Source organism: Anabrus simplex, chromosome X, assembly GCF_040414725.1.
Source record: "Anabrus simplex isolate iqAnaSimp1 chromosome X, ASM4041472v1, whole genome shotgun sequence".
NCBI lineage: Eukaryota > Metazoa > Arthropoda > Insecta > Orthoptera > Tettigoniidae > Anabrus > Anabrus simplex.
In genome coordinates, this window is record NC_090279.1 from 5,391,267 (window position 1) to 5,419,055 (window position 27,789).

The window sequence follows — 27,789 nt, forward strand, 5'->3', positions numbered from 1 at the left end:
TTGTTCCTCATACTGCGAACCTACGTATTAGGCAGAAAAATTTTGTCCGTTTTGCTCTACGGTGCACCGTTTTCGATATATTTAACATTTTGCATTTAAGCCCTAAATTTAATGAATCGAACTAGCACGACACGTTAGCCTCTAAGCTAAGAGTAGCAACCATCTTGCGCAAGCACCCTTAAAGCGTCTCATAAGGAGTTATGTATAGCCGCCATCTTGTGTCCGCCATCTTGCGCAAGCATCCTTAGGGCGTCTCAAGCCATCTTGTGCAAGGACCCTTAAGCCATCCCATAAGAGCAGCCGCTATCTTGCGCAAGCATCCCTAGGGTATCTCATAAGGAGCCATGTATAACCGCCATCTTGCGCAAGCATCCCAAGGGCATCTCATAAGAACCTGTGTATAGCAGCCATCTTGCGTAAGCACCCTTAAGGAGTCATGTATAGCCGCCATCTTATGCAATTAGCGTCGAGAGAGGGCTACTGTAGAATTTTTCTTTTTAAATTATCCGCCACCACTTTTCAAAGGTATCTAGCTAAAGATGGCAGCACTGCGGATGACAGGCGACGAATTTACATCTACTACGATAAAGAGGGCAGCACGGTGCTCTCTGTATTAAAAATAGCGGATGTCAGCTGTCAAAAAAGCACATGGCTATGTTTACCAAACAAGAGCACGTAGAATTTGCCGCCATCACATTTCAAACTAAAGAGGGCAGCACTATGCTCTGTTGATTAAAGATGGCGGATGGTAGCTGTCGAAAAAGCACGTGAGTTTGTTTCCAAACAAGAGCACGTGGAATTTTTCAATTTGCCGCCACCACATTTCAAAGGTATCTAGCTAAAGATGGCAGCACGGTGCTCTCTTGATTAAAGATGGCGGATGATAGCTAACAGAACTTTTCAAATTGCCCGCTACTATGTGCTTAAGGTAGTAGCCATAAAGAGGGAAGCACGGTGTTCTGTGGATTAAAGATGGCGGATGACAGGTGATGAAATTGCCCGCATGATAGTAGCACAGTGCTCTGTTGATTAAAGATGGCGGATGACAGCTGTCAAAAAAGCACATGGCTTTGTTTCCAAACAAGAGCACGTGGAATTTACCACCACCACATTTCAAACTAAAGAGGGCAGCACTGTGCTCTATAGATTAAAGATGGCAGATGACAGCTGTCAAAAAAGCACGTGAGTTTGTTTTCAAACAAGAGCACGTGGAATTTTTCAATTTGCCACCACCACATAGAGGGCAGCACTGTTCTCTCTGGATTAAAGATGGCTGCTTGTCGAAAAGCATTTTTCAAATTATCCGCCACCACATTTCAAAGGTAAGTAGCTAAAGAGGGCAGCACGGTGCTCAAAGATGGCGGATGACAGCTATCAAAAAAGCACGTGGCTTTGTTTATCTCGAGTTAGTGAGGTTAAGTTGGTCGCACTAAGGTTTAGGCCCGTCAAGATGGCAGCACTGCCGATGACAGGTGACGAAAGAGGGCAGCACGGTGCTCTGTAGTTTAAAGATGGCGGATGACAGCTGTCAAAAAAGCACGTGGCTGTCAAAAAGCACGTGGCTTTGTTTATCTCGCGCTAGTTAGGTTAAGTTGGTACTACTGAGGTTTAGGCCCGTCAAGATGGCAGTACTGAGGTTAGCGATGCGTTGTTGTCGATGACAGCTGTCAAAAAGCACGTGGCTTTGTTTACAAATCTGTCAAAAAGCACGTGGCTGTCAAAAAACACGTGGCTTTGTTTACCTCATGCTAGTTAGGTTAAGTTGGCACTACTGAGGTTTAGGCCCGTCAAGATGGTAGTACTGAGGTTTGCGATGCGTTGTTGTCTGTCAAGAAGCACGTGGCTTTGTTTACAAATCTGTCAAAAGCACGTGGCTGTCAAAAAGCACGTGGCTTTGTTTACCTCATGCTAGTTAGGTTAAGTTGGCACTAGTGAGGTTTAGGCCCGTCAAGATGGCAGCAGTGAGGTTAGCGATGCGTTGTTGTCGATGACAGCTGTCAAAAAGCACGTGGCTTTGTTTACAAATTCAAATCTCGCGCCAAAATTCAAATTTCCCGCGGGCGGCGGCGGCGGCGGAGGAGGCGGCGGAGGAGGAGGCGTGCGGCGGCGGCGGCGCCCGAACCATCCAATTATACTACTGATAAGTTATACGACTGCGTTCTTACGCTGAGCCCAAAATTTGAAGGCCTCCAGCGTGCTCCCTTCGGGGAATTTTGAGAATTTTCGATTTTTCTAGGGGTCCTGGGGTCGCCAGCTTCTCCGGTACAAAGTTTCTCATTTCTGAGATTTCTGGAAGTGTCTCATAAATTCGCGGCAATTTTCCTTTTTATACATTTACATATAGATCGCTCCAGACCGACCTGCTTATATATATATATATATATATATATATATATATATATAGATAGATAGATAGATAGATAGATAGATAGATATAGATAGATATAGATGACTTAGATGACTAAGGGCCGCATTTTTGGTGAAATATATCTGTTGATTTCGGTGTCAAAACTGACCTATTTCGGTGGGTATTTCTTGAAATAAGTTGTCATAGTGATCTGTGTTCCTTGTGGTAACTTCCTTCCTTGTAGTATGGGGTAAAACTAACTGATTTTGTGATTAGGGGTTTTAAAGTGAACTCTTATAATGTTTTAAATTGTGATTAAGTCTTAGAACAACTAAATATTCAAAATGTTATAGAAATAAATACTGGTATATAAACCACTGCTACCTCGAAATTAAGTTATATGAATTTATACATAGCCTACATATTTTTCCATTTTGAGTTACTTGTCTACAAAGCACAAGCTAACGTTATCAGGATGCAGAGATGTGCGACAGTCAGAAAGTATCTTTGTGTCAGCAGAGAAGCTTGACCACATTAGACGACGGAAACCATGCTTGCGAACACATGGATGCGAATTCACTGTGGTGTTCTATCAAACCCAACCCGAACCCCATAGCACTACAGACCGAGAAGGGCCTTGGCCTGCCAAGCGACCGCTGCTCACCCCGAAGGCCTGCAGATTACGAGGTGTCGTGTGGTCAGCACGACGAATCCTCTCGGCCGTTATCCTTGGGTTTCTAGACCGGGGCCGCTATCACACCGTCAGATAGCTCTCCAATTCTAATCACGTAGGCTGAGTGGACCACAAACCAGCCCTCAGGTCCAGGTAAAAATCCCTGACCTGGCCGGGAATCGAACCCGGGTCCTCCGGGTAAGAGGCAGGCACGGTACCCCTACACCACGGGGTCGGCCGTGGTCTTCTCTCAAAGCTCCTAAAACTTCACTAATAATGTCTTTAGATATGCTTTCACTGCCATATAGCCCTGGAAGATGTTCGTGGATAGGCTGGTGCTGCCCGACCAGACGGTTAAGGCGCTCTTCAGTCCGGTGGTATTTGAAGGTGCTCAAATACGTCAGCCCCGTCTAATACGGGACAACATTTCGGCATCTCGGCGCCTCCGAGGACAAAAACAATAACATTATTACTACTAATACCGTCGTATTTTACGAGTATTTCTACAGGAATGCTGCCTGTCACTTTTCATCTTCCTTGCGATGTGTAAAATATCGTCGAATATTTTTGTCGCTTATTTGCTTCATTCGTCTTTTTTGTGTGTTTCTAATTCCTTGCGGTGTTTATCGCAAGTGTCTTTTCGTTTCCACATAATACGAACATTACAGGACTTACACATTGGAATCTTCCTTGCAGCACCAAACACATAGAATGCCTCACTGTTGTATTCCTCGGCCCTCGGAAAAACTGTTGTGACTTCAGTTTTCGGCATTTTTATACTTAAATGATGGACATTTGCCAGTAGCGAACTCTCGACCTCAACGCCATTTGCCGTAATCGATAATATATACCGATTTTTATTGATTGCCTTAGAGACCGCGGAACTGAATCCACAGTCCTCATCGCTTTGTGTGGAGAATATACAGCCTATCAAGCAACAGACAGGAAACTAAGAAGCGTTTCAACATTTATTGGAGAGCTTTTCTGGAACTATTTAGCACTTTTCGTACCAAGTGGGGTATATTTCGTGATTATTTGCGTAATTCGCGCAATAAATCATATTTCGCGAGCTCATTTTGCTGAAATACGGTACCTGAAGTACCTATAAAGTCACATATAGGTAAGAAAGAATATATGAAAAAATTCGTGCGTATCGCTATTACCAAAAACAGAACACGTGAAGTACAGAAATCCCTTTAGTAATATTCACACGGTGAAATATAACGTCAAATATTCATTTCGAGAAGGGCAATTTGCATGAAAACCATGCCGGGAAGGGTTTTTCGGGAAGGGCAGCTTGCCTTAAACTACATTCCTCAGGCCCTCCCCAAGATGGCGTCATGTCGAGAAGGGCAGCTTGTCTTAATCCACGGTGGTTAGACCCCTGGATTTAGGATCGTTAAGAATCCCGTCAAGATCATTTAAATCACGCGCTCCCTACATGATTAAGATCGTAGCAGTGAGGTTTGGCGGTGTTAAGATGCCAACAGTGAGGTTAGCCACGTTCATTTGCTTAAATTCCGCGTCCACGTGCTCAAAGGACCTAAAAGCCGTCAAAAAGCATGTGGATTAAAAATTACGCGACCCCCGTACGTGGTTAAGCTGGAAACAGTGAGGTTTTCGCTGTTAAGATGGCAGCATTGAGGTTATCCTTGTTCAGTTGGTCAAAATCCGCGCCCACGCGCTCAAAGGACTCGTCATCTTGACAGCTGTCAAAAAGCATGTGAATTTTAAATTCCGCGACCCCCTGCGTGTTTAAGGTTGCAGCAATGAGGTTAGGCCCTATCAAGATGTCAGCAGTGAGGTTATATGCGTTCACTTCTTCAACAAGTGCACATGGATAGGACCTGTCAAGATGACAGCTGTAAAAGAGCACGTGGATTTTAAATTCCGCGCCTCTACATGCTTAAGGAGGCAACAGTGAGGTTAGGCCCAGTCAAGATAAGAGCATTGTGGTTAGCTATGTTCACTTGTCCCCAAGAGCTCTAATCTTTGACAGCTGTCAAAATCCACGTCATGGTCACGTGGTCATGACGTCATGTGACCAATGACCTTATGTGCTGACGCAGCAGAAAGAATGCTGAAGAGGTAGTCCACAATTCCCATAGACCTAATACTGTCTGCTACAGGTTTAGGAATGTGGTGATGACTGTACTCTTCGCCAGTAATTTGAGCCCTGTTATATTTGCAGCGTGATTTTTCACCTTTTGGACAAAGATAATGTACTGGTTCACTGCCGGTAGAAAGAATATGGAAAAAAGTTGCCCAAACTGCTGCGTCATCCTTTCCGAGCTGTCTTTATTGCTTCTTATAGCGTGCTCATAAACCTGTCAGTTTCTTTCTGAGAGAGCCTACCTTGTCTTGTTAGAGGTTTGTTGTCCTCGAGACGCTTACCTTTATTGCTTTTCCTCAGTTTTCTGAGGCGTGTGCCCATGCGTTTCTGGACGCGGCCGATACATTCCGGTTTTGATATTTCTGTGTCTCCATATGGTTTACTTTCCAAAACTCTCTCATAGGCCTTGCTATCACCTAACACAATTCTTTTCAAGACAGCGTTCAAATATGTATACAACACCTTCTGTTTCCATTCCACTACTCACTCCCATATAATTTATTGCACAGTCATTATTAACCTCATGTTCTCTTTGTCACTTTTCAGGTTTTCACATGATTGGCAATATTTTGTTAGAATATGCACATCTAAAATCCTCCCTGTGTCTCCACTCGTACAGGTAACTACACCGTTTAGCCTGGTATGTCCTCGCTTATGCCACGTTCCGTCTACGCAACGGCAATATCACTACAACCCTCATTCCATTCCATATTAAGGCTTGTGGCAGGAAAATGTCACTTCACTGCTACATTAAACAGGAATACTCCGCAATCATGGAAGCTAAAGACTTTAAATTTGGAAAGCATTTTCTCTTTCCGATTACAGATTTCCTAGGAACACGTATTTTGGAAATCGACCCCCAACGGTTACGGGGCAGGGTTAAATATCTAAAGCTAGGAAAGACTGCGGAGTGGTGGTATGAAATGAAGGAATTTAATTGGTACATTGAAACATAAGCTTGGAACTTGAGCAGAATGCAGAAACGGTAGGGGGGTTAGCGTGACAGGGTGCCTGAGGGGGCTGTTGAAAATGGAAACTTAGAAAAGACGGCAGAGTGGGGATATGAAATGGAGGAAAGAGCAAAATTTATAAATTAAAAATTAATTTGAAATATGAGCGGAATAGTGGCTGGGGGGAGTTACTGAGACAGGGGGGCTGAGTTTGGGGGGTAGAGATGAAAAATCGAGACTCAGGAAATAGGCCGAGTGGGGGATTACACGAAAGAGATTCAATGATTAATTCGTACATTACAAAATTAAGTTGGAACATTGGTAGAAAGTGATTGGACATAATACTATAAAGAGAGAGCGCGAATATTTTGTGTTTGCTCTCATATGGAGGGTACTAGTGATCCGGTTATAAAATTATTTCACTGCGACGGTCAAATGTGCCAACATTTATGTCCCTGAGGAAATACCACTGATAATGTCCACTTAGATACACGACACCAGTTTGGTTTACCAATCTGCCTATCTATATTAATATAGAAAAGAAAGAGTGCGAATTTTGTGAGTTTGTATATATATTACCACAAATCACAAAACTATTTCATCAATGTACTCACACACATCATTATTAATTAATATATATCATTACGAGTTCGGCGCATTATTACCACGGGCGAAGCTGTGATGGGTGTGCTCGTAAAATATCAGTCAACATTTCAAAAAAGGAATTCTGTAAAAATTCACTTCACACATAACTATCTGGTAATACAAATCTTAAAGGTAAGCATACAAAAAATATCCGGGCAACGCCGGGTACAGAAGCGAGTTTTTAGTACAATGACAGCATGTAGATGGCGATACTCGACACGTTTACTTTGTATTCGGGTTCAGTTTCACACATGTGTGACTGATACTGTATTTGTGTTGTGTCTATTTAGAAGTTATTACTACCGTATATTTACTGCTTCCCAGTTGTTCAGCTACAGACTCTCCTGTGTGTCGAGAGAATTTCCTTAAATGGAGAAATATGGTAATGGACCGTAAATGTTCTGAGCTTGTTGTTCTAGCCCCATCTTCCCACAGAAGTCGTCGAATAACATTTCCAACTTCCCATTTCCCGTATCGCAGTTATCATATGTCGGAGGATTGGGCATGAATAACTATTTCTTTTATTTTCCCCCAGTTCAGCGGATAATTACAGCGTAGTCCGCTTTATGTGTGTTGTTTGTAAATATTGTTTCTCATTTTATTAGGCACTTTTGTGTAATTACTAACTAGTTTGACAGAAGACAGTTCGGGTTGAGGAAAGGTTATTCGTGTGAAGGTAAACTCGTAGGATTCCAGCAAGATACAGGAGATATTTTAGATTGGGGAGGTCAAATGGTCTGTATCGCTATTGACCTATCCAAGGATTATAATAGAGCAGATTACGGGAGATAACTAACGAAAATATGGACTATTGGACTTGATAAATATATGGTTGAAAGAATGGCTACGTTTTTGTAAATAGTACTCAGATAATTAGAGAGGTCAGGTGTTATCTCATCCCGTAATGATTGAGTGTGGGGTGCCGTAATGCAGTATTATTGGACTTTTACGTTTTATTGTTTGTATAAACGATCAGAGTAAAGAAATGGAATCACAGATACGGCTACTTACGGATAATGTTTTACTGTTTAGAGCAGTAAATGAGTTGCAGGTTGAGAGCGACTGCAGAGGGAGATGGACGGAATGAGAAGTCCAGTTGTTAGTTTCAAAAGTGCTCTCAGTTTCAATTATCGTGCTGATGGGGCGATAGCACCTCTTGGGGAACGCTATTAAGTACCTAGATGTAAATGTAAGGAATGATCTTCATTGAGTAAAACATAAGAAAAAAGGTTGTTACAAAACCTACAGATCTCTGCACCTGGTTATGAGAGTACTTAGGGGTTGTAGTAAGGATGTAAAAGAGATGGCGTTTAAGTCTCTGGTAAGACCGCCAGTCTACGAGACACTCGTCACGACTACTTGATACCAGAACGGTGAAAATCAAAGGAAAGCATTTCCGACAACGGAGTAGTGTTACACAAATGCTGGGAAGACTTGGGAGTAAGGAGACGAGATGCTCGACTACGTGGTATGTTCCGAGCTGTCAGTGGAGAGTTGTTGTGGAATGACACAAGTAGACTAATCAGCTTGAGTGGAGCTTTTAAATGTAGGAAGGATCATGATATGAAGATGAAGTTGGAATTCAAGAGGACAAATGTTAATTTATATGACGAGGACTGAGGGACTGGAATAAATTATCAAGGGAAATGTTCGATACATTTTCCAAGTTCTGGGAAAATGTTTAAGAAAAAGCTGGGAAAACAATTGACAGGGATTCTGCCACCTGTGTAGGTTGATTGATTGATTTATTTATTGATTGACTGATTGATTGATTGATTGTTTGATTGACTGATTGATTGATTGATTGATTGATTGATTGATTGGTTGATTGAGTGATTGATTGATTGTTTGATTGATTGATTGGTTGATTGATTGATTGATTGATTGATTGATTGATTGATTGATTGATTGATGATTGATTGATTGATTGATTGATTGATTGATTGATTGATTGATTGATTGATTGATTGATTGATTGATTGATTGATTGATTGATTGATTGATTGATTGATCTGCACTGGTCGATGTTAGCACGTCACTTAGTACTGTTAGATTTGATTGCACTAGACGCCAACTACGTGCTCCAAGTAGAATTCGGAGCTCATTACATGAAGTACAATACCTGAACAGATCTGTACAGAACAGCAGAGAGAAACATTTAGTGGTACACGTTGTGGAGCAAATGCAACGGTTCTGAGAACAACAGCTCTTGCCCTCGTGAGGTTGTGCAGTACTGTATGGCTCAGTAGAGCACACACAAGACAGAGTGGACAGCACCTTGCACCATCCATCCTCCTCGTCTTCGAAGGCAAACAGAAATGTTGTGAAATCTATGTCTCTCTACACACCAAGACTGTGCGCAACACTGCCAATGGGGATTGAATTCCGTCATGAAGCGAGGTGAGAGGCTGCTTGAGTCCCTGTTTAGCACGAATCAAGCTTGTCGCGAAGAACCCTGATCAATTCTGACCAACTAGATTCACCCTGGTTTCAACCAACCACGATAGATTGGTCATCAATGAAGCGAGTGCAGGTTCTGGACCATATTTTGACTGTGGTGCCACCTGTTATGTGGGGTGCAGCATTACTATTTGTTATGTTGGCTATGCTGGTGGCGGGCTCAGCACCTGGCCATAACAAACAAACTATCCACACGCCACCTACCAACTTGTGTAATATCTCTGTTGGCAAAGTCGTTTTAGATTGTACAGCCAGTTCACTGTGGAAGCTTTGTTTGCGTTGCCATGTCTTCCGAAAAGGAGAATGCTTGAAGATTCATGTAGCGATTCTGATTTTCAGAAGACAGGTGATTGTGAACTTAGTGAGCATTTGGCTAAAAGTGAGCAATAGAATGAATGAGCTTCATCTCCAGTTATGTTTACTCTTCCTCCTTCAAACCCGGTTGCAACAGGAGTGACGGAAGTTATGGTTGGAAAGCGGCAGAAAAATTAAGTGGTTACGAAATATTAGAATGAACGATAACGTACGCACCAGGTCACAGAATATCATAACGCATTTACCAGGCACTTGATTGCAAGCTAAAGTTGCTAAAACACCACACGATTGTTTCAGTGTTCTCATGAACGATGTTATAATCAGAGCAATCACTCAATGTACAAATATACCTATATATTGAAAAATTTACGGGTAGTTACATAACAAACCAGAGTGTTGTCCCAAAATAAATGAAATGGAAATTGGATCATTCTTGGGACTACTGATCATAGCTGGGTCCTACTGAGCAGAAAAGTTAAATTTGAAGGATTTATTTCTACAGATGGCCTAGGAGTAGGAATATTCAACACTACCATGTCGCTGACAAGATTTCTATTTCTTTTGAGATGTGTAACGTTTGACGATGTTAATGATCGTGCATAGCGTAGAGAACTGAATAAATAAGCTTCAATCAAAGAACTGTTTACAGTGTTTAGTGAGAACTGTCAAAAATTTTACTGCCTTACAGAACACACGGGTATTGATGAACAGTTGTACTGTTTAAGGAGAAATGTCCTTTCCGGCAAAGCCTACCGATTAAACCACCCGAATATGGCATTAAGATTCAAACACTCTGTGATGCGAGAACTTGGTATACACCATTCACGGAAATGTATTGCTGAAAACAACCCGATGGTCATTTCAGAGTCTCTAATTCAGAGAAAGATGTCGTCCTCAGACTTCCATAGCATACCTATGGTACAGGCAGGAATATCACGGGTGATAACTGGCTTGCCAGCATACCGCTAGCAGAAGAACTACTAAAGAACAAGCTAACGCTTGTGGTCACCATGCAAAAATAAACCTCAATTGCCAAAGGCACTGACTGATATCAAGGAGAGAGATATTTACAGCACTAAATTTGCACACTGTGACGATATCATATGCTTATCGTACGTTCGCAAGAATATTCATCAGACATTCACCCCTCTACCGGAAACAAGAAGAAGCTAGTATTAACCATTTTTACAACATCACAAAGGGTGGAGTAGAAACGGCGGACAAGATGTCAGCTACTTACACTACAAAAAGTATAACGAAGAGATGGCCATCGGCTGTATTTTTCCGGATGAAAGACCTATCGTGCATCAATGCGCAAGTGACTTTCATGGCTAATTATCCTGATTCTACCACTGAAAGGTGATATTTCCTTCGTCAGTTAGGCCAAGAACTTCTAAAACCTCAAGTTGTGAAGAGAAGACTGTCATCCTCAGTTCTTGAGTTAATTCGGCTGAAGGCAAACAAAGTGGCTGACACAAGCGTAGTACCACCAGCTCGCGAAGATGATAACCGTAGAAAAAGGAGCACTGTTTGTCCCTGGAAGTCAGACAAGGAACCCATACACTTCTGCTACATGTGCGTGAATCATACGGAGAGCGTGTGCCGCACGGATTGCTATGATCCTTCCTCTGATGACGCTGATGGCTCTTAACATTTCAGTAATGAAAATACAATACAATCCTTACATTAGCGAATGACTTTTATATTAACTTTGGTACTAAATACAGAAAATACCAATTTGAATTAAAGATTTTCAGTCTCCTTCTTTTTCCAAATTTCTCTTGGTAAAACCGATTATCTTTAAAATTGTGTTGTTTTATGTTTAGGTTAGTAAAACACAAAACCGAAGTTTCTTAAGAAATGAACCAACGCAAAATGCTTAAAATAGCAACGTGTAGAAACAAGCAGCTAAAAACATAAGTATACCTTCCAGAGGTTTTAATTTATTTGTTAATTAATTTATTGTTGTAAGGTTATGAAAACGGGTAAAAACGATGTGAATGGTATGCAAAATAAGTAAGAAATTTGCTGTAAAAGTTTAGTCCGAGATATCCCAGCACAATCTTGGGGTGATCTCAGCACCCCATCTAATCACTTACGTAACTTTTAACCAACCAGAAATTTAAAGTTATATAGTCAAGCCGCCAACTGGTTAAGATCCCTGGACGTTCAGCTCTGATGGTTGGCACTCACTCACCACTGTGTAATACCCACCAGAAATATTAAAACCTCTTAATAACACTTTGTTTTTCACTGTAATACTTTTAACAAATTATGTAAGAGATTGTTTGTATGTTTAGTGATTGTGCGTTTAGTACATCCAATCGTCATTGTTGTAACCCGTATTTTTTTGACATGGTACATGAGCTGCAAGAAAACGTTGTTTTTATTCTGGATGAATAGAACTATTGGACGGCAATCTCTGTTTTCTATACATCAAGAAATCGTAATTTTATTTTGTTTTCTCGGTGAAAATTTATTTCAAAGGTAGCCTGTGTAAATTTTTCGCGGCATAAAATGTGAACGTCGAAGTAATAATAATAGTAAAAGATAATTATCACCATTATCCCGATACCAGCAATACGGTATTAACGGTATCACGCAAGTTATCAAAACACTCAGGAAGCAAGGATAAGGTTGGCTACATACTTTAAAAATAAAATCGTAAATAACATAAAAGATGCGGATTAGGATACTTAAAAAACTTAAGGTTCTAAATGACAACTACATACAGGAATAGTGTGGAAAGCGGACTTGGACCGTATGAGGCTGTAAGATCGTAGCATGTTGTAAGGAAAAGAACGTACTCGCCCATACCCGTCGTATAAAATATACCGGGCGAGTTGGCCGCTGTGAGCTTACATCTGGGAAGTAGTAGGTTCGAATCCCACTATCGGCAGCCCCGAAGATGGTTTTCCGTGGTTTCCCATTTTCACACCAGGCAAATGCTGGGGCTGTAACTTAATTAAGGCCACGGCCGCTTCCTTCCAACTCCTAGGCCTTTCCCATCCCATTGTCGCCATAAGACCTATCTGTGTCGGTGCGACGTAAAGCCCCTAGCAAAAAAAAAATTACAGAAACCAAGAAAAGAACAGAAACGTATAGAAAAGAGATCGTGAAAACGGAACAGAAATACAACTGCAACTTGAATCTTGAACCATAAACCAGATAGGATATAACAGACAATCTTCTGGATGGTCCATCATAGGACGACTACAAACATTTCTCGTAATTTCTTTATACAGAGCTACTGGAGGCAACCTGACGGAAAATTAACAAGTAATAAAATTGGATGGTTCTGCGGCCACCTCCACCTCCGGCTCTCGGGAGAGGCCACCACCTCCCGCGGGAAATTTGAATTTTGGCGAAAAATTTGAATTTTGGCGCGAGATTTGAGTTTGTAAACAAAGCCACGTGCGTTTTGACAGCTGTCATCGACAACAACGCATCGCTAACCTCACTGCTGCCATCTTAACGGGCCTAAACCTCAGTGGTACCAACTTAACCTAACTAGCGCGAAATTTGAATTAGTAAACAAACCCACGTGTTTTTTGACAGCCACGTGCTTTTTGACAGACAACAACGCATCGCTAACCTCAGTACTGCCATCTTGACGGGCCTAAACCTCAGTAGTACCCGCTTAACCTACTAGCGCGAGATTTGAATCGGTAAACAAAGCCACGTGATTTTTTTGACAACCACGTGCTTTTTGACAGCTATCATCGACGACAACGCATCGCCAACTTCAGCGTTACCACCTTGACGGGCCTAAACCTTAGTGGTACTAACTTAACCTAACTAGAGCGAGATTTGAATCGTTAAACAAATCCACGTGCTTTTTGAGAGCTGACATCCGCCATCCTTTATCAACAGAGCACAGTGCTGCCCTCTTCAGCTAATTACCTTTGAAATGTGGTGGCGGATAATTTGAAAAATGCTTTATGATAGCAGCCATTTTTAATCGACAGAGCACCGTGCTGCACTCTGGTGACAGGCAATTCCACGTGACAGCAGCTATCTTTAATCAAGAGAGCTCAGGGCTGCACTCTATGTGGTGGCGGCAATTTGAAAAATTTCACATGCTCTTGTTTGGAAACAAAGCCACGTGCTTTTCTGACAGCTACCATCCGCCATGTTTAATCAAGAGAGCACCGTGCTGCACTCTCTAGTTCAAATGTGGTGGTGGCAATTTGAAAAATTCCACCTGCTCTTGTTTGGAAACAATGCCACATGCTTATTTGACAGCTGCCATCCCCCATCTTTAATCTATAGAGCACAGTGTTGCCCTCTTTAGCTGAAATGTGGTGGCGGATAATTTGAAATATGCTTTTTCTGACAGCAGCCATCTTTGAGCACCGTGCTGCCCTCTTTAGCTAGGTACCTTTGAAATGTGGTGGCAGGCAATTCCACGTGACAGCAGCCATCTTTAAGCACGGTGCTGCCCTCTTTGTGGCGGTGGCAAATTCCACGTGCTCTTGTTTGCAAACAAACTCACGTGCTTTTTTCTGACAGCTTTCATCCGCCATCTTGCATCACAAACCTCAGAGCTGCACTTTTGAGCTAGATACCTTTGAAATGTGGTGGCGGCAATTTGAACAATTCTATCTTCTCTTGTTTGGAAACAAAGCTACGTGCTTTTTTGAAAGCTGTCATCCGCCATATTTAATCAATAGAGCACTGTGCTGCTATCATACGCGCAATTTCGTCAGCTGTCATCCGCCATCTTTAATCTACAGAGCACCGTGCTGCCCTTTTTATGACATGTAGTAGCGGGCAATTTGAAAAGTTCTGTTACCTGTCATCCGCCATCTTTAATAAAGAGAGCACCGTGCTGCCATCTTTAGCTAGATACCTTTGAAATGTGGTGGCGGCAAATTGAAAAATTCCACGTGCTCTTGTTTAGTAAACAAACTCACGCGCTTTTGTCAGCTGTCATCCCCTATATTACATCGCAAACCTCAGTGCTACACTCTTTAGGTACATATCTTTGAAATATGATGGCGGATAATTTAAAAAGAGAAATTCTACAGCAGCCATCTCTCGACGCTAATTGCACAAGATGGTGGCTATACATGACCCCTTAAAGGTGCTTATGCAAGATGGCCGCTATACATAGGTGCTTATGAGACTCCCTTGGGATGCTTGCGCAAGATAGCGGTTATACAAGGCTCCTTATGAGACGCCCTAGAGATGATTCCGCAAGATGGCGGTTGCTCTTATGAGGCGGCTTAAGGGTCCTTGCACAAGATGGCTAGAGACGTCCTAAGGATGCTTGCGCAAGATGGCGGACGCAAGATGGCGGCTATACACGACTCCTTATTGGACACCTTAAGGGTGCTTGCGCAAGATGGCTGCTGCTCTTATGAAGAAAGCTAGCTTAGAGGCTAACGTGTCATGCTGGTTCGATTCATTAAATTTGGGGCTTAAATATAAAATGTTAAATATCTCGAAGACGGTGCATCGTAGAGCAAAACGGACAAAATTTTTCTACCTAATATCTAGGTTTGCAGTATCAGGAACAAGAAAAACATAGTCTCATGATGAGATCGACGGTTCGATTCTTACTTAGGCCCTTTGGCATTGGCAGCTATCTAATTCTACAAGATGGCGGCTATACATAGCTTCTTATGAGACAGCTTAAGAGCGCTTGCACAAGATGGCTGCTGCTGTTATGAGACTCCCTAGGGGTGCTTGCGCAAGGTAGCAGTGACAAGACGGTGACTATACACAGCTCCTTATGATACGGCCTAGAAGTGCTCACACACGATGGTGGCTGCTCTGATGAAGAAAGCTAGCTTTGCATCGTGCAGGTATCTTTACAGCACTAAACCTCATACCTTTGAAATGTGGTGGCGGGTAAATTGAAAAATTCTACGTGATTTTTCTTAACAGCAGCTATCTTAAACAATAGCGGCTATACATAAGCTGTTAAGGCCTCCTCTTATGTCAAGACATAGTTCTATCGAACAAGTTTAAACCTGCATCGGCATAGCTAGAGTTAGCACGTGCTGTAGTAATGACGACATTATGCATGTTTAGACTTGCAAATCACAAAAGAAACATAACAAGACTAGAATCGAACACTGCACTCTATGCCGTTAACTTTATCATGTGATCGGAACATTGACTGAAGTATTTAGAACACTAAATAAGTGATGAAGACTAAAATAGAACACTGTACTCGATACAACATGTGTTTAGAACATGTCAGGGGATACCTTTGTTCTAAGAAGATTAGATTACGGCACATTCCTTGTAGGGCTAATAGGCTAAAGGGCTAATGGGCAAAAGGGCTAAAGGGCTAATGGGCAAAAGGGTTAAAGGGCTAATGGGCTAAAGGGCTATGGTGCCTCCCCTCTCTTTATCCGGGCTTAAGACCGGCTCAACAACTAGAGGCGGAGTTAACACCCAATGGAAGGGAGAATGTTGGGAAATAATCTATACGAATATAGCTACTCGATCGACTATATACTACAGATGGATGACTTAGGTGAGGGCAAGCGCTTACTTAATAATACCTACACGACGTAATTCATGCTCTATTTCAAAAATATCCTCCTTGTACTGTGTGTAACCAGCATCATGATATGCTCTTAGCAGTTGTAAACGTTTTACGAGTACGTTGAGGACTTTACTGTATCTTATATCTACATAGGGTAACAGAGGCTTTTTGTGAACTTTGAGTCTATGTGCAGATAGTTGATGTGTAGGGACTTGTTTTGATGTAATACGTGCTTCAGCAGTAGCGTTTCTAGGTACAAACTTAACTTGTTTCGTTAGCGATGAAGCGTTGAAATTTCATTCTTCTTTACCTTGCATCTCTTCTTGAGATGTTTGCACTGCGACAGAACGTGTAGTAGGCATAGGAAATGAAGTAAAATCATCAAGCTGTAATGGCATTGAAACATTAAGATTTTCTTCTTCTTCTACTTTCCCATTACTACAGTTTTGATCAACATCATTATCCTTATTATCATAATCATGATCTTGCCTCTCTTTACCTTGAAGTTTGTGATTAGTAACAGAACTTGTAACAGACCTATACAACAAGGGAGAACTAAAAATCTCTCGCAGAGGTGTACTTTTTAAACATAAATCAGTGTTCGCTTGAATATGGTTGAGCTCTTTGTATTTTGTTCCCGATGAAACTACATTACACGCGGCTTCATGACGTTGAGCGTTGTATGAGTTCTTGTACTCTCTTCTATAATGTTTGAATTGAAAAATTGTCCTACATGATATCTCATGACGTCTCTTGTGATAGCTTCGGGAAAATGCTTTTCCACACTCTTCGCAAATATACCTAGAAATAGGTTTTTCCATGACGGACTTTTACCTTCTGCTAACAGATACTTCTTTAAATCGACTTAACACTTGTTACTCTGTACTTCGATGATGCGAACAGCTTAGCGATTAACAGTAAACTAACACAAAAGCGTATAACCAAGGTAGCAACTGTAAGGTTTAAGCCATCAAGATGGCAAGAGTGAGGTTAGCAATGTTCTGCTGTTGGATTTTAGATTCCGCACTATAACATGCATAAGGTGGCAGCCTTGTGGTTTACCGCCGTCAAGATGGCAGCGGTGAGGTTAGCAACGCTCTATTGTCCTTTAAAGTGAGGTTAGGGTCGGTCAAGACGACAGCTATCAAAAAAGCACGTGGCTTTGTTTACTAAACAAGAGCACGTGGCTGTGACGACACGGTCACGCAATCAATCCTTAGCTCTACGTCGTTAAGAGCAGCATTAGGATTAGCTATGTTTAGAAATCTTGGGAACAAAGCAGCAGTATGAATTGCCATGTTTCAAAGCGTGTACACATCACCTATCGATTTTACATGCATCGACTCTCGTACTAAACTTCTTCCGCTAGATTGTGGTGCTATCTTAGCATAACTAATACCCATAAAATTAAATTACAATGAATAGCCATGTTTCAAAGCGTCTACACATTACCAATCGATTTTGCATGCATCGAATCTCGTACTAAATTTCTTCTGCTAGATTGTGCTGCTATCTTAGCATAACCTATACGCATGGCCATAAGGTACAAAGAATAGCCATGTTTCAAAGCGTGTACACATTACCTATCGATTTTGCATGCATCGACTCTCGTACTAAACTTCTTCCGCTAGATTGTGCTGCTATCTTAGCATAACCTATGCGAATGAACTTAAAGTGCAAAGAATATCCATGTTTCAAAGCGTGTACATATCAACTATCAATGATGCATGCATCGACTCTCGTCACTGATCTCTATAGCTGGATGGCTGGTAGCTTGGGTAGCAGTAAGCCGAATAGAAGATGACTGGCGTCGTAAGATGGCAGCGAGCGCATGGTGCAATAGACCACGAGGAGCGCGCTTGCTTTGTTTATGCTTAGTTCAGTGACGCCAGGCCGCTTGATTGTAGTTTCACGAGTGTTCTGTGCTGTGTTATTGCAAAGTAAATAGTAGTGTATTTTACGAATTTAGGTTCGTTGCCTTGTAGTATGCTTGTGAATTACAAGATTAAATTTAAATATGTATGTGTTTATCTGAAATATGAATGTAGAAACATTCTACGGGGTATTAACATACCGCAGTATTCAGCTTATGATGTACAAACAGAACCGATCAGCAGAAGGATAAATCATTTCATCGGGGAGTTTTAATAATAATGTTATTTGCTTTACGTCCCACTAACTACTTTTTAAGGTCTTCGGAGACGCCGAGGTGCCGGAATTTAGTCCCGCAGGAGTTCTTTTACGTGCCAGTAAATCTACCGACACGGGGCTGTCGTATTTGAGCACCTTCAAATACCACCGGACTGAGCCAGGATCGAACCTGCCAAGTTGGGGTTAGAAGGCCAGTGCCTTAACCGTCTGAGCAACTCAGCCCGGCTCGGAGAGTTTTATACTGTACATAAGAATCTTCCTAGGGTAGTGTTTTGAGTTTTAGGTTTATTGTATCTTATTTCGCATATTCCGGGAGCAAAATGGCAATTAATTTTTGTAGGTTTCCTTTCTCGAGACCCGAACATCTAAGATCATTGATTAGGAGTATCAGGCGGGAGAATTGGGAGCCTTCTAAAACAGCTGTTCTCTGCTCGGATCACTTAGAGGAAGACTGTTTTGATAGAAATGGACAAACTGTACACCTTAGAAGTGATGTACAGCCAACTGTTTTCAATTTTGCTGAACATTAGGGCCTAACTGCAAGTAAAGATTTACTTATATTTTTTTCTCATAATTAAACTGACGGTTTCGATGAAATAATTGACGTGACCTTATAACAATCTTAGAAAATGAAGTCTGGAGGAATTCTAGACTTTATTTACATCAGTAATAATTATGGGTTTCAGACACTGGAGTGGCGGGAGAAGGGAAAGTGTGGTGGGTGTTTGGGGCTATTCCATTATACTATTCGTGGTATTTGGGACTCTTAACTGGTGTTACATATTTCTGATGATGACTATCAATATCGCTTTGCTAGCTGAATTTAATTAAAGAGGTCTGTAATAGTACATTAAGCTGCAGGTAATGTGATATATTGACTAGTTTTGAATATTTGCTGGTTTTATAAATGTGTACATTTGCTTCAATGATACTTTAATTTGATAATATGCGCGTTATTTCTTGGAAACAGGAAACAGAAATTCATTATCAAGCACCGATTACGATATGTCGAATCTACGCCTGTATATTGAGCTACGTTTATAGGTACATCATTTTAAGAATCCATAATTTCGTGGCATACATGTATACAATTTACAGCAATGTTTCCAGAAACTGGTTTTCACTCGTATTGTGTTACCGATCGCTAATTGCATGTATTCAGCACCTAAGTTAATATTTGCCGGCCGTTATTATACACTCATTTTTATTGCTATCCCGGAGATTTACTGACCTCGGAATGACGTGTCAGTGATCCCAATGTCCTTATGCTTTGCGTGAACATGTCTCTATATTTTTAATTATTCCAATGCGCCATTAATTGGGACTTAAAATTGACTATATTATCATTGCTTCCCCATAAGGAGAGCTCGAGGTTGGGTACGCCAACATGGCGAACCGCGCGTTCAACTTGGCGTACTTTCTCCTGCAGCGGAGACCTGCCATCAGCGATCCATGTATAGAGATCAGTGACTCTCGTACTATACTTCTTCAGCTAGATTGTGCTGCTATCTCAGCATAACTAATACGCATGAACTTAAAGTACAAAGAATAGCCATGTTTCAAAGCGTGTACACATTACCTAATGCTTTTGCATGAAACGACTATCATACTAAACTTTTCCACTAGATTGTGCTAAAATCGTGTAAGTGTGCTGTTATCTTAGCATAACCTATCGATTTTACATGCATCGACTACCGTACTATGCTTCTTCCGCTAGAGCATGCAGCAATCGCTTTTGTGTATCCCTAACCCATGTGTACGAACATAAAGCACAAAGAAGAGCTATGTTCCAAAGCGTGTACACATCACCTATCGATAATGTATGCATCGACTGTCGTACCAAACTTCTTCTGCAAGAGCGTATGACTATCGCTTGTGTGTGCACGAACTTGATGCATAAAGAATAGCAATGTATAAAAATCTTGTAAACATAGCAGCAGCATTAAGTATAGCCATGTTTAAATGCGTGTACACATCATGTATCTATGATGCACGCAGTACTAAACTTATTCCACTAGAGTGTACAAAGTTCGCATGTGTTTGTGCTGCTATCTTAGCATAGCCTATGTGTATGAACTTAAAGTACAAAGAATAGCGATGTTTAAAAATCTTGTGAACATGGCAGCGGTAAGAATAGCAAGGTTTGATAATGCATGCATCTTCTACTAGAGCGTGTGACCATCGCTTGTACCTACTGCTATCTTAACATAACTTATGTAAACGAACTTAAAGTATAAAGAATAGTTATATGTAGAAAATCTTGTGAACATAGCAGAGTGTTAATTACGTAGGTGTAGACATTGAAATTTGCATGCTGACGCTGCATACCACGTGACCGTGACGTCAGGCCACGTGTTCTTCTTTAGTAAAGAAAGTCACGTGCTATTTTGACAGCTGTCGTCTTGACGGACACTAACCTCACTTTAAAGGACAATAGAGCTTTGCTAACCTCCCTGCTGCCATCTTGACGGCTGCCACCTTATGCATGTTATAGGAAAATGATGTTGATCAAAACAGTAGTAAAGGGAAAGTAGAAGAAAATCTTAATGTTTCATTGCCATTACAGCTTGATGATTTTACTTCACTTCCTAAGCCTACTACACGTTCTGTCGCAGTGCAAACATCTCAAGAAGAGATGCAAGGTAAAGTAGAAGGAAATTTCAACGCTTCATCGCTATTGAAACAAGTTAAGTTTATACCTAGAAACGCTACTGCTGAAGAACGTATTACATCAAAACAAGTCCCTACACATCAACTATCTGCATATAGACTCAAAGTTCACAACAAGCCTCTGTTACCCTATGTAGATATAAGATACTGTAAAGACCCCAACGTAGTCGTAAAACGTTTACAACTGCTAAGAGCCTATCATGATGCTGGATAAACACAGTACAAAGAGGATATTTTTGAAATAGTGCATGAATTACGTCGTGTAGGTATTATTAAGTAAGCGCTTACCCTCACCTATGTCATCCATCTGTAGTATATAGTCGATCGAGTAGCTATATTCGTATAGATTATTTCCCAACATTCTCCCTTCCTTACGGTGTTAAATCCGCCTCTAGTTGTAGAGCCGGTCTCAAGCCCGGATAAAGAGAGGAGGGGCACTCTAGACCTCTAGCCCATTAGCCCTTTAGCCCATTAGCCCTTTTGCACATTAGCCCTTTAGCCTATTAGCCCTACAAGGAAAGTGCGGTAATCTAATCTTCTTAGAACAAAGGTATCCCCTGACATGTTCTAAACACATGTTGTATCGAGTACAGTGTTCTATTTTAGTCTTGATCACTTATTTAGTGTTCTGCACATTTCAATCAATGTTCCTATCACATGATAAAGTTAACGGCATAGAGTGCAGTGTTCGATTCTAGTCTTGTTATGTTTCTTTTGTGATTTCCAAGTCTAAACATGCATAATGACGTCATCACTGCAGCACGGTTTTACTCTAGCTATCCGGACGCAGGTTGAAACTTGTTCGATAGAGCTATGCCTTGACATAAGAGGAGGCCTTAACAGCTTATGTATAGCCGCTATTGTTTAAAGATAGCTGCTGTTAAGAAAAAGCACGTAGAATTTTTCAAATTACCCGCCACCACATTTCAAAGGTATGAGGTTTAGTGCTGTAAAGATACCTGCACGATGCAAAGCTAGCTTTCTTCATCAGAGCAGCCACCATCGCGTGTGGGCACCTCTAGGCCGTATCATAAGGAGCTGTGTATAGTCACCGTCTTGTCACTGCTACCTTACGCAAGCACCCCTAGGGAGTCTCATAACAGCAGCAGCCATCTTGTGCAAGCGCTCTTAAGCTGTCTCATAAGAAGCTATGTATAGCCGCCATCTTGTAGAATTAGATAGCTGCCAATGCCAAAGGGCCTAAGTAGGCATCGAACCGTCGATCTCATCATTAGACTGATACTGCAAACCTAGGTATTAGGTAGAAAAATTTTGTCCGTTTTGCTCTACGTTGCACCGTTTTCGAGATATTTAACATTTTGCATTTAAGCCTCAAATTTAATAAATCGAACCTGCACAGCACGTTAAACTCTCTACCATAGCTAGACCTGATCATGTTACGAAGACTTGCTTCAATACAAGCTAAAACAGAGCGAATGCCAAAGGGCCTAAGTAGGAGCCGGACCGTTGATCTCATCATTAGACTATGTTTTCCTTATGCTATCATGTTCCTCATACTGGGAACCGAGGTATTGGGCAGAAATGTTTTTGTCCGATTTGCTCTACGATGCACCGTTTTCGAGATATTTAACATTTTGCATTGAAGCCCTAAATTTTATGAATCGAACTAGCATGACACGTTAGCCTCTAAGCTAGCTTTCTTCATAAGAGCAGCAGCCATCTTGCGCAAGCATCCTTAGGGCGTCTCTAGCCATCTTGTGCAATGACCCTTAAGCCGCCTCATAAGAGGAACCGCCATCTTGCGGAAGCATCCCTAGGGCGTCTCATAAGGAGCCTTGTATAACCGCCATCTTGCATAAGCACCTTTAAGGAGTCATGTATAGCCACCATCTTGTGCAATTAGCGTCGAGAGATGGCTGCTGTAGAATTTTTCTTTTTAAATTATCCGCCACCATATTTCAAAGGTATGTACCTAAAGAGTGTAGCACTGAGGTTTGCGATGTAAGATGGCGGATGACAGCTGACAAAAAGCGCGTGAGTTTGTTTACTAAACAAGAGCACGTGGAATTTTTCAATTTGCCGCCACCACATTTCAAAGGTATCTAGCTAAAGATGCTCTCTTGATTAAATATGGCTGCTGTCAAGAAGCATTTTTCAAATTATCCTCCACCACATAGAGTGCAGCACGGCGCTCTCTTGATTAAAGGCGGCGGATGACAGCTGTCAAAAAAGCACGTGGATTTGTTTACCGATTCAAATCTCGCGCTAGTGAGGTTAAGTTGGTACCACTAAGGTTTAGGTCCGTCAAGATGGCTGGACTGAGGTTTGCGATGCGTTGTTGTCTGTCAAGAAGCACGTGGATTTGTTTACAAATTCAAATCTCGCGCTAGTAAGGTTAAGTTGGTACCACTGAGGTTTAGGCCCGTCAAGATGGCAGCAGTGAGTTTAGCGATGCGTTGTTGTCGATGACAGCTGTCAAAAAGCACGTGGCTTTCTTTACAAATTCAAATCTCGCGCCAAAATTCAAATTTCCCGCCAAAATTCAAATTTCCCACGGGAGGTGGAGGCCTCTCCCGAGAGCCAGAGGTGGAGGTGGCGGCCGAACTGTCCTATTCACACTACTCTTACCAAATTTCAAACCATTCTGTCTTGACGATTTTCCGTCGGGCCTTTTACAAAGTAACCTCGGCATTATCTACATTGTTACCTCTCGGATATCTACTAGGAACATGTCTCACAGAGTCGTATGGTTTCATAACTACACGGACAAATAGAACATATCTAGCACCGACAGTTATGAAGAGTTATGAAGTTTCTCACTTCCAATGGAAATACAATACTCCAGACGCATATGACACTGACTTCAACATCGACCGAAAAACACATTAGACCGAACCCCGTGCTATTACCTCCTGACAAATTTATAGGCGACTGACCTTTCACAAAACAAAGCATACCACACGGAAAATAACTATTACTAATTCCATTACGTAATATTAATAGTATTTCAAACTGGTGTGCCCAACTAGGGAGCGCGATTTTACTTATTTTTCAGTGGAGTGTGCTCTCTTCCCAGGTTCTCTTCTTCCCTCGCTGTGTTTTTCATCCGTTCTTCAGTCCATGCAATGGTGTTCTGATCTTGGGTTTTTAGCAAAGTGACGTTTGTTCACCTACGTTCTAAAGCTAGGCGTGTCTCATATAATTTATTCTGACATGCTGAATTCTTAAAGGTCTTTTTCGATTTCGATTATCCAATTATTCCTGACTTAGTGAGGAGGCATAATTAAATATATATTTAGTGAGTCTTTCGTCATCCATTCTTTGAATATGGCCATCAAATTTCAATCGCCTTTTTCCAATTGTATCTCATATTTTCTCATTATGTTGATATAACTCCGGAGACCTCCTATTCATCCACACTCCTTCTATGCATACTGGGCCAAAGATTTCCCTGAGGACATCTCTTTCTTGATTTTTTGATAATTTTAGATAGCGATTTTTTTCCAATGATCAAGGTTTCTGACGTGTTTAATGCTTCGGACTTAATTACGGTGTTATAGTGCTTTAATATAGCATTCCGGGATATTGATTTTTTGTTGTACCTTTTCCATGTAATTCTATGGCCTGCTTGTAATATAGAAATCTCCTTCTGTTTGCTTTATGATTTAATGCAGATGGTCGGATGGTTTCCCCATGTATTTGAAATCATTTAACTCAGAAATTTTGCCAAGATGAGTTACCAGATTTTGTTTGTTTAAGTATCGAGTAGATACTTCCTTGTATCAGGTTTTCTTATATAAGATTTGGATTCGTTTTAGATGCAACTGCATGAAGTTTTTCCAGGTATTGAATTCATTCTTGCCTATTGTTTGATAGAATAATTAGAACATCTTCGAAGGATAAATATTTGATATTAATTTTATCATTAACTAGCTTGCCGGATAATGTCTTGACGCAACCTCTAATGCTAAATACCTTAGTTATACTGTTGAGATAGATTAAAATCGAAATTTCCGCTGTCTTCACTTTACTAACGTGATGGAATCAATTATTATTCTTTTTAGTACGAGATAATTATTGTAAAGATTAAATCTTTTTAGTGATGTAGCGATGCGCCAAATAAATAAATAATTAATCATTATTTATTGAGATTTACAAATTACAAGTTGAGCAAAACTTTGTAATTTGCATACACAACTTATTCTATGTATGTGGACATGAAATCTCGCAAATTTACGTACTTAAAATTTCTCTAAATTTCACTGCTCTATTGCAATTATATTCCTCATTACGTCGGAACAAATTCGATGAGAAATGCACTAAATTCAACGTCCCATCCTGAGAAAAAATATGACAACATTTCTGTTATAACAGAGTGACACTTGTAACACACGCAAACATAGAAAATTTCGCCACGTGTCTTCTCAGCACAAGAATTTATAGTTGAAATTGTGATAAACTTCCACCAAAATAATACAAGATCAAATCAGCTCTACACATAGCAAAATATACCGGACTACGTTGTAGAAGTTACTGGAATACACAGACCTTATTTAACTCTTATCAGCTCCCATTTTCTGCTCATCGTCGTCCTCTGGATGTATGTATGTATGAATGGATGGATGGATGGATGGATGGATGGATGGATGGATGGATGGATGGATGGATGGATGGATGGATGGATGGATTTTTCGGTTTATTTTACGCAAGTTGACATAATATTTTTTGTATTTTGATTATTTTATTTCTATTATTCACTTAATGCTAAGAATCTGAAAGAACACAAAATTTTCTCAACACGCTAATAACATGCATTCAGGAAACTCACCGAGACTAGAATCTTAGCCGTCCAAAAGTCAAAGCATGCGTTTAGTGATTGAACACCCTCAGTGCTATCCAACGTCCAGATCCTCTCCCGTGATGACATTGAAACTCTCACAGTAGAGCCCAATTAATAAGCCACAAGGTACTGTATTTAGATTTGTGGAGCCTTGCAGCGTCAATATGTGAATTTTGTGGTTGGTGATTTCAACAGTCATAATATAACATGGGGCTACCCAGGTACCGGCAAAAGCGGAGGGGCAGGGGTAGAATTGGCAGGTTCGTGTGATCTAATTTTACTGCATGATAACAAACTTCCAGCATGATTCAGCATTGCGAGATGGAGGCATGGATATAATCCAGATATTAACATAGAGTATCTCAGTATCTGCGTAAGCATGCATATATCTCAGTTATCACCGAAATCAGTGGGGCAAGCAATCCCTCATCGTCCTGTTATATGTGAGATATATGCTGCAATCTAACCGCAGACAGTTCCTTTTCACACAGACATCTTCATTACAGACTGGCATGCCTTTCAGCGTTCAGTCTGCGACTCTATGTGAATTTAATAAACGCCACCACAATCCCCTATATGCAACTAGTTCTGTGGCCTGGTTTTAGTTTTATACGTCTTGTCTTTAAATCGTTAGAATCTTAGTTCCTTTCCGAAGAAAATATCATTTTAAAAAGGCTCGTAGGGAGAAATGTACCATTTCACTGGGCGAGAACATTCTGAATATAGAACCTTTTCCTTCATCATATGATGACTTTGTAAATATCGTGAAGCATTGTTCTCGTCCCAATTCCCTGAAGCTGCACACTATATACAGAAAGTAGGGAAATATTGAGAAACTATTGTGAACTCTTTGACAACGATCCTTTGAGCACCGATGCCGTCCGAGCTAGGGAAGATCTCTAAAAAGCGATATCTAATAACAGGAGCGATGGAGGAGACTGATCTAAGGAAGAGTAGCCAGAAAGCCGTTTCTTAAGCGTCTGAGTTGTGATCCAACAGTTAGAGGGGGTCATGCGAATGTAACAGCTAAACAGATTGCCCGCCAGCTCGTGGAAAGTGGTAAAACTCACCACCAGACTTGAAAATTTTACGACGAGAACACTTAGTGTAGTCATCTTGTACGGCTTTTCTGCATTGAAGCCATTGACAGTTGCAAGAGCCATAATCCAGGAGAGGTAGACGACATCAGGTTACAGCAGATTAACCACGAACCTACTGTGCTGTCGTAGCAGGGGAAGAGGTTATACCCCCACGTGCTGGGTCCCAATACGTCTGTGGGTATATGAACAAAGGAAGTTACCAGACTACGTTTGCCGCAGAAGGCAGATGAGATGAATTTCGTAAGTTTCAAACAGACAGCAGCCCGGAAGCTTTTGGGAGATTTTTTTTTTTTCAGTTCGCGAACCATTTCCTCGGATAATGCATCAGTCACTTGGAATATGGACAACGCATCTACTTTACTAGAGACGATGTTGCAAATACAACATTCACGTCCTCCTTTGAACTATATTGACGACGCACGCACTATTTATGAAGAAATAATACGGTTATTAGAAGGAAGCAAGGAACTCCCTTCCCGAAACATCCTGGTGTATAATATGACTGAGAGATTGTCAGGATTTGCACCGTGCATTCAAGCAACTTAAAATGCTTCTACTCGAAATACACTGTCAACATGTACGAGGGCCAATCTGCTTTGATGACCCGAAAACTGTAAGTGGTGAGTTGGACCCAACAAATCATTCTGTCCGTTAGGAGATTACAGTCATTGCCATAAAAGTTTGCAACTTGGTGCTGTTTCGGGATAAACTCATTTTGTGGGAGAGATTTTAGCCATAATTTTACGGTTTTTCTAGGCGATTGACGCAGCAGTTCTGTCGAAAAACCTGAAAAGACGGAACGCAACAGTTTGAAAGAGTATCTTTCACGGAAGAAATCACTAATGTGCAAGTACAAAGAATTTTCAACTGAGCCTTTGTCTTGCTCGGGGATACAACTCCTACGATGGGAGGAGGCACTCTCGACAAGTACCCAAGTCTACGTGGCGTGATATATTCTTAGAAAATGTGTAGTATTTGTGGTAGATAAGTCATGAGCAAATGTTTGACAGCAGACCAAAGGAGTTTTTATACAGTTTCATCTTGAGGGATGATCCAAGAGGT

The 27,789-nt window shown here is 41.1% G+C and overlaps 1 protein-coding gene across 1 annotated transcript in view; it reads right to left on the reverse strand.

Moving 5' to 3' along the window:
• Nucleotides 1-26,790, reverse strand: part of LOC137503155 (hemolymph lipopolysaccharide-binding protein-like) — a 64,801-nt gene extending 38,011 nt beyond the window's left edge. The window contains exon 1 of the mRNA XM_068230630.1: nucleotides 26,698-26,790. Within this exon, the coding sequence (XP_068086731.1) occupies nucleotides 26,698-26,790 (93 nt within the window). The remainder of the gene's footprint in view (nucleotides 1-26,697) is intronic.
• Nucleotides 26,791-27,789: the final 999 nt, after the last annotated feature.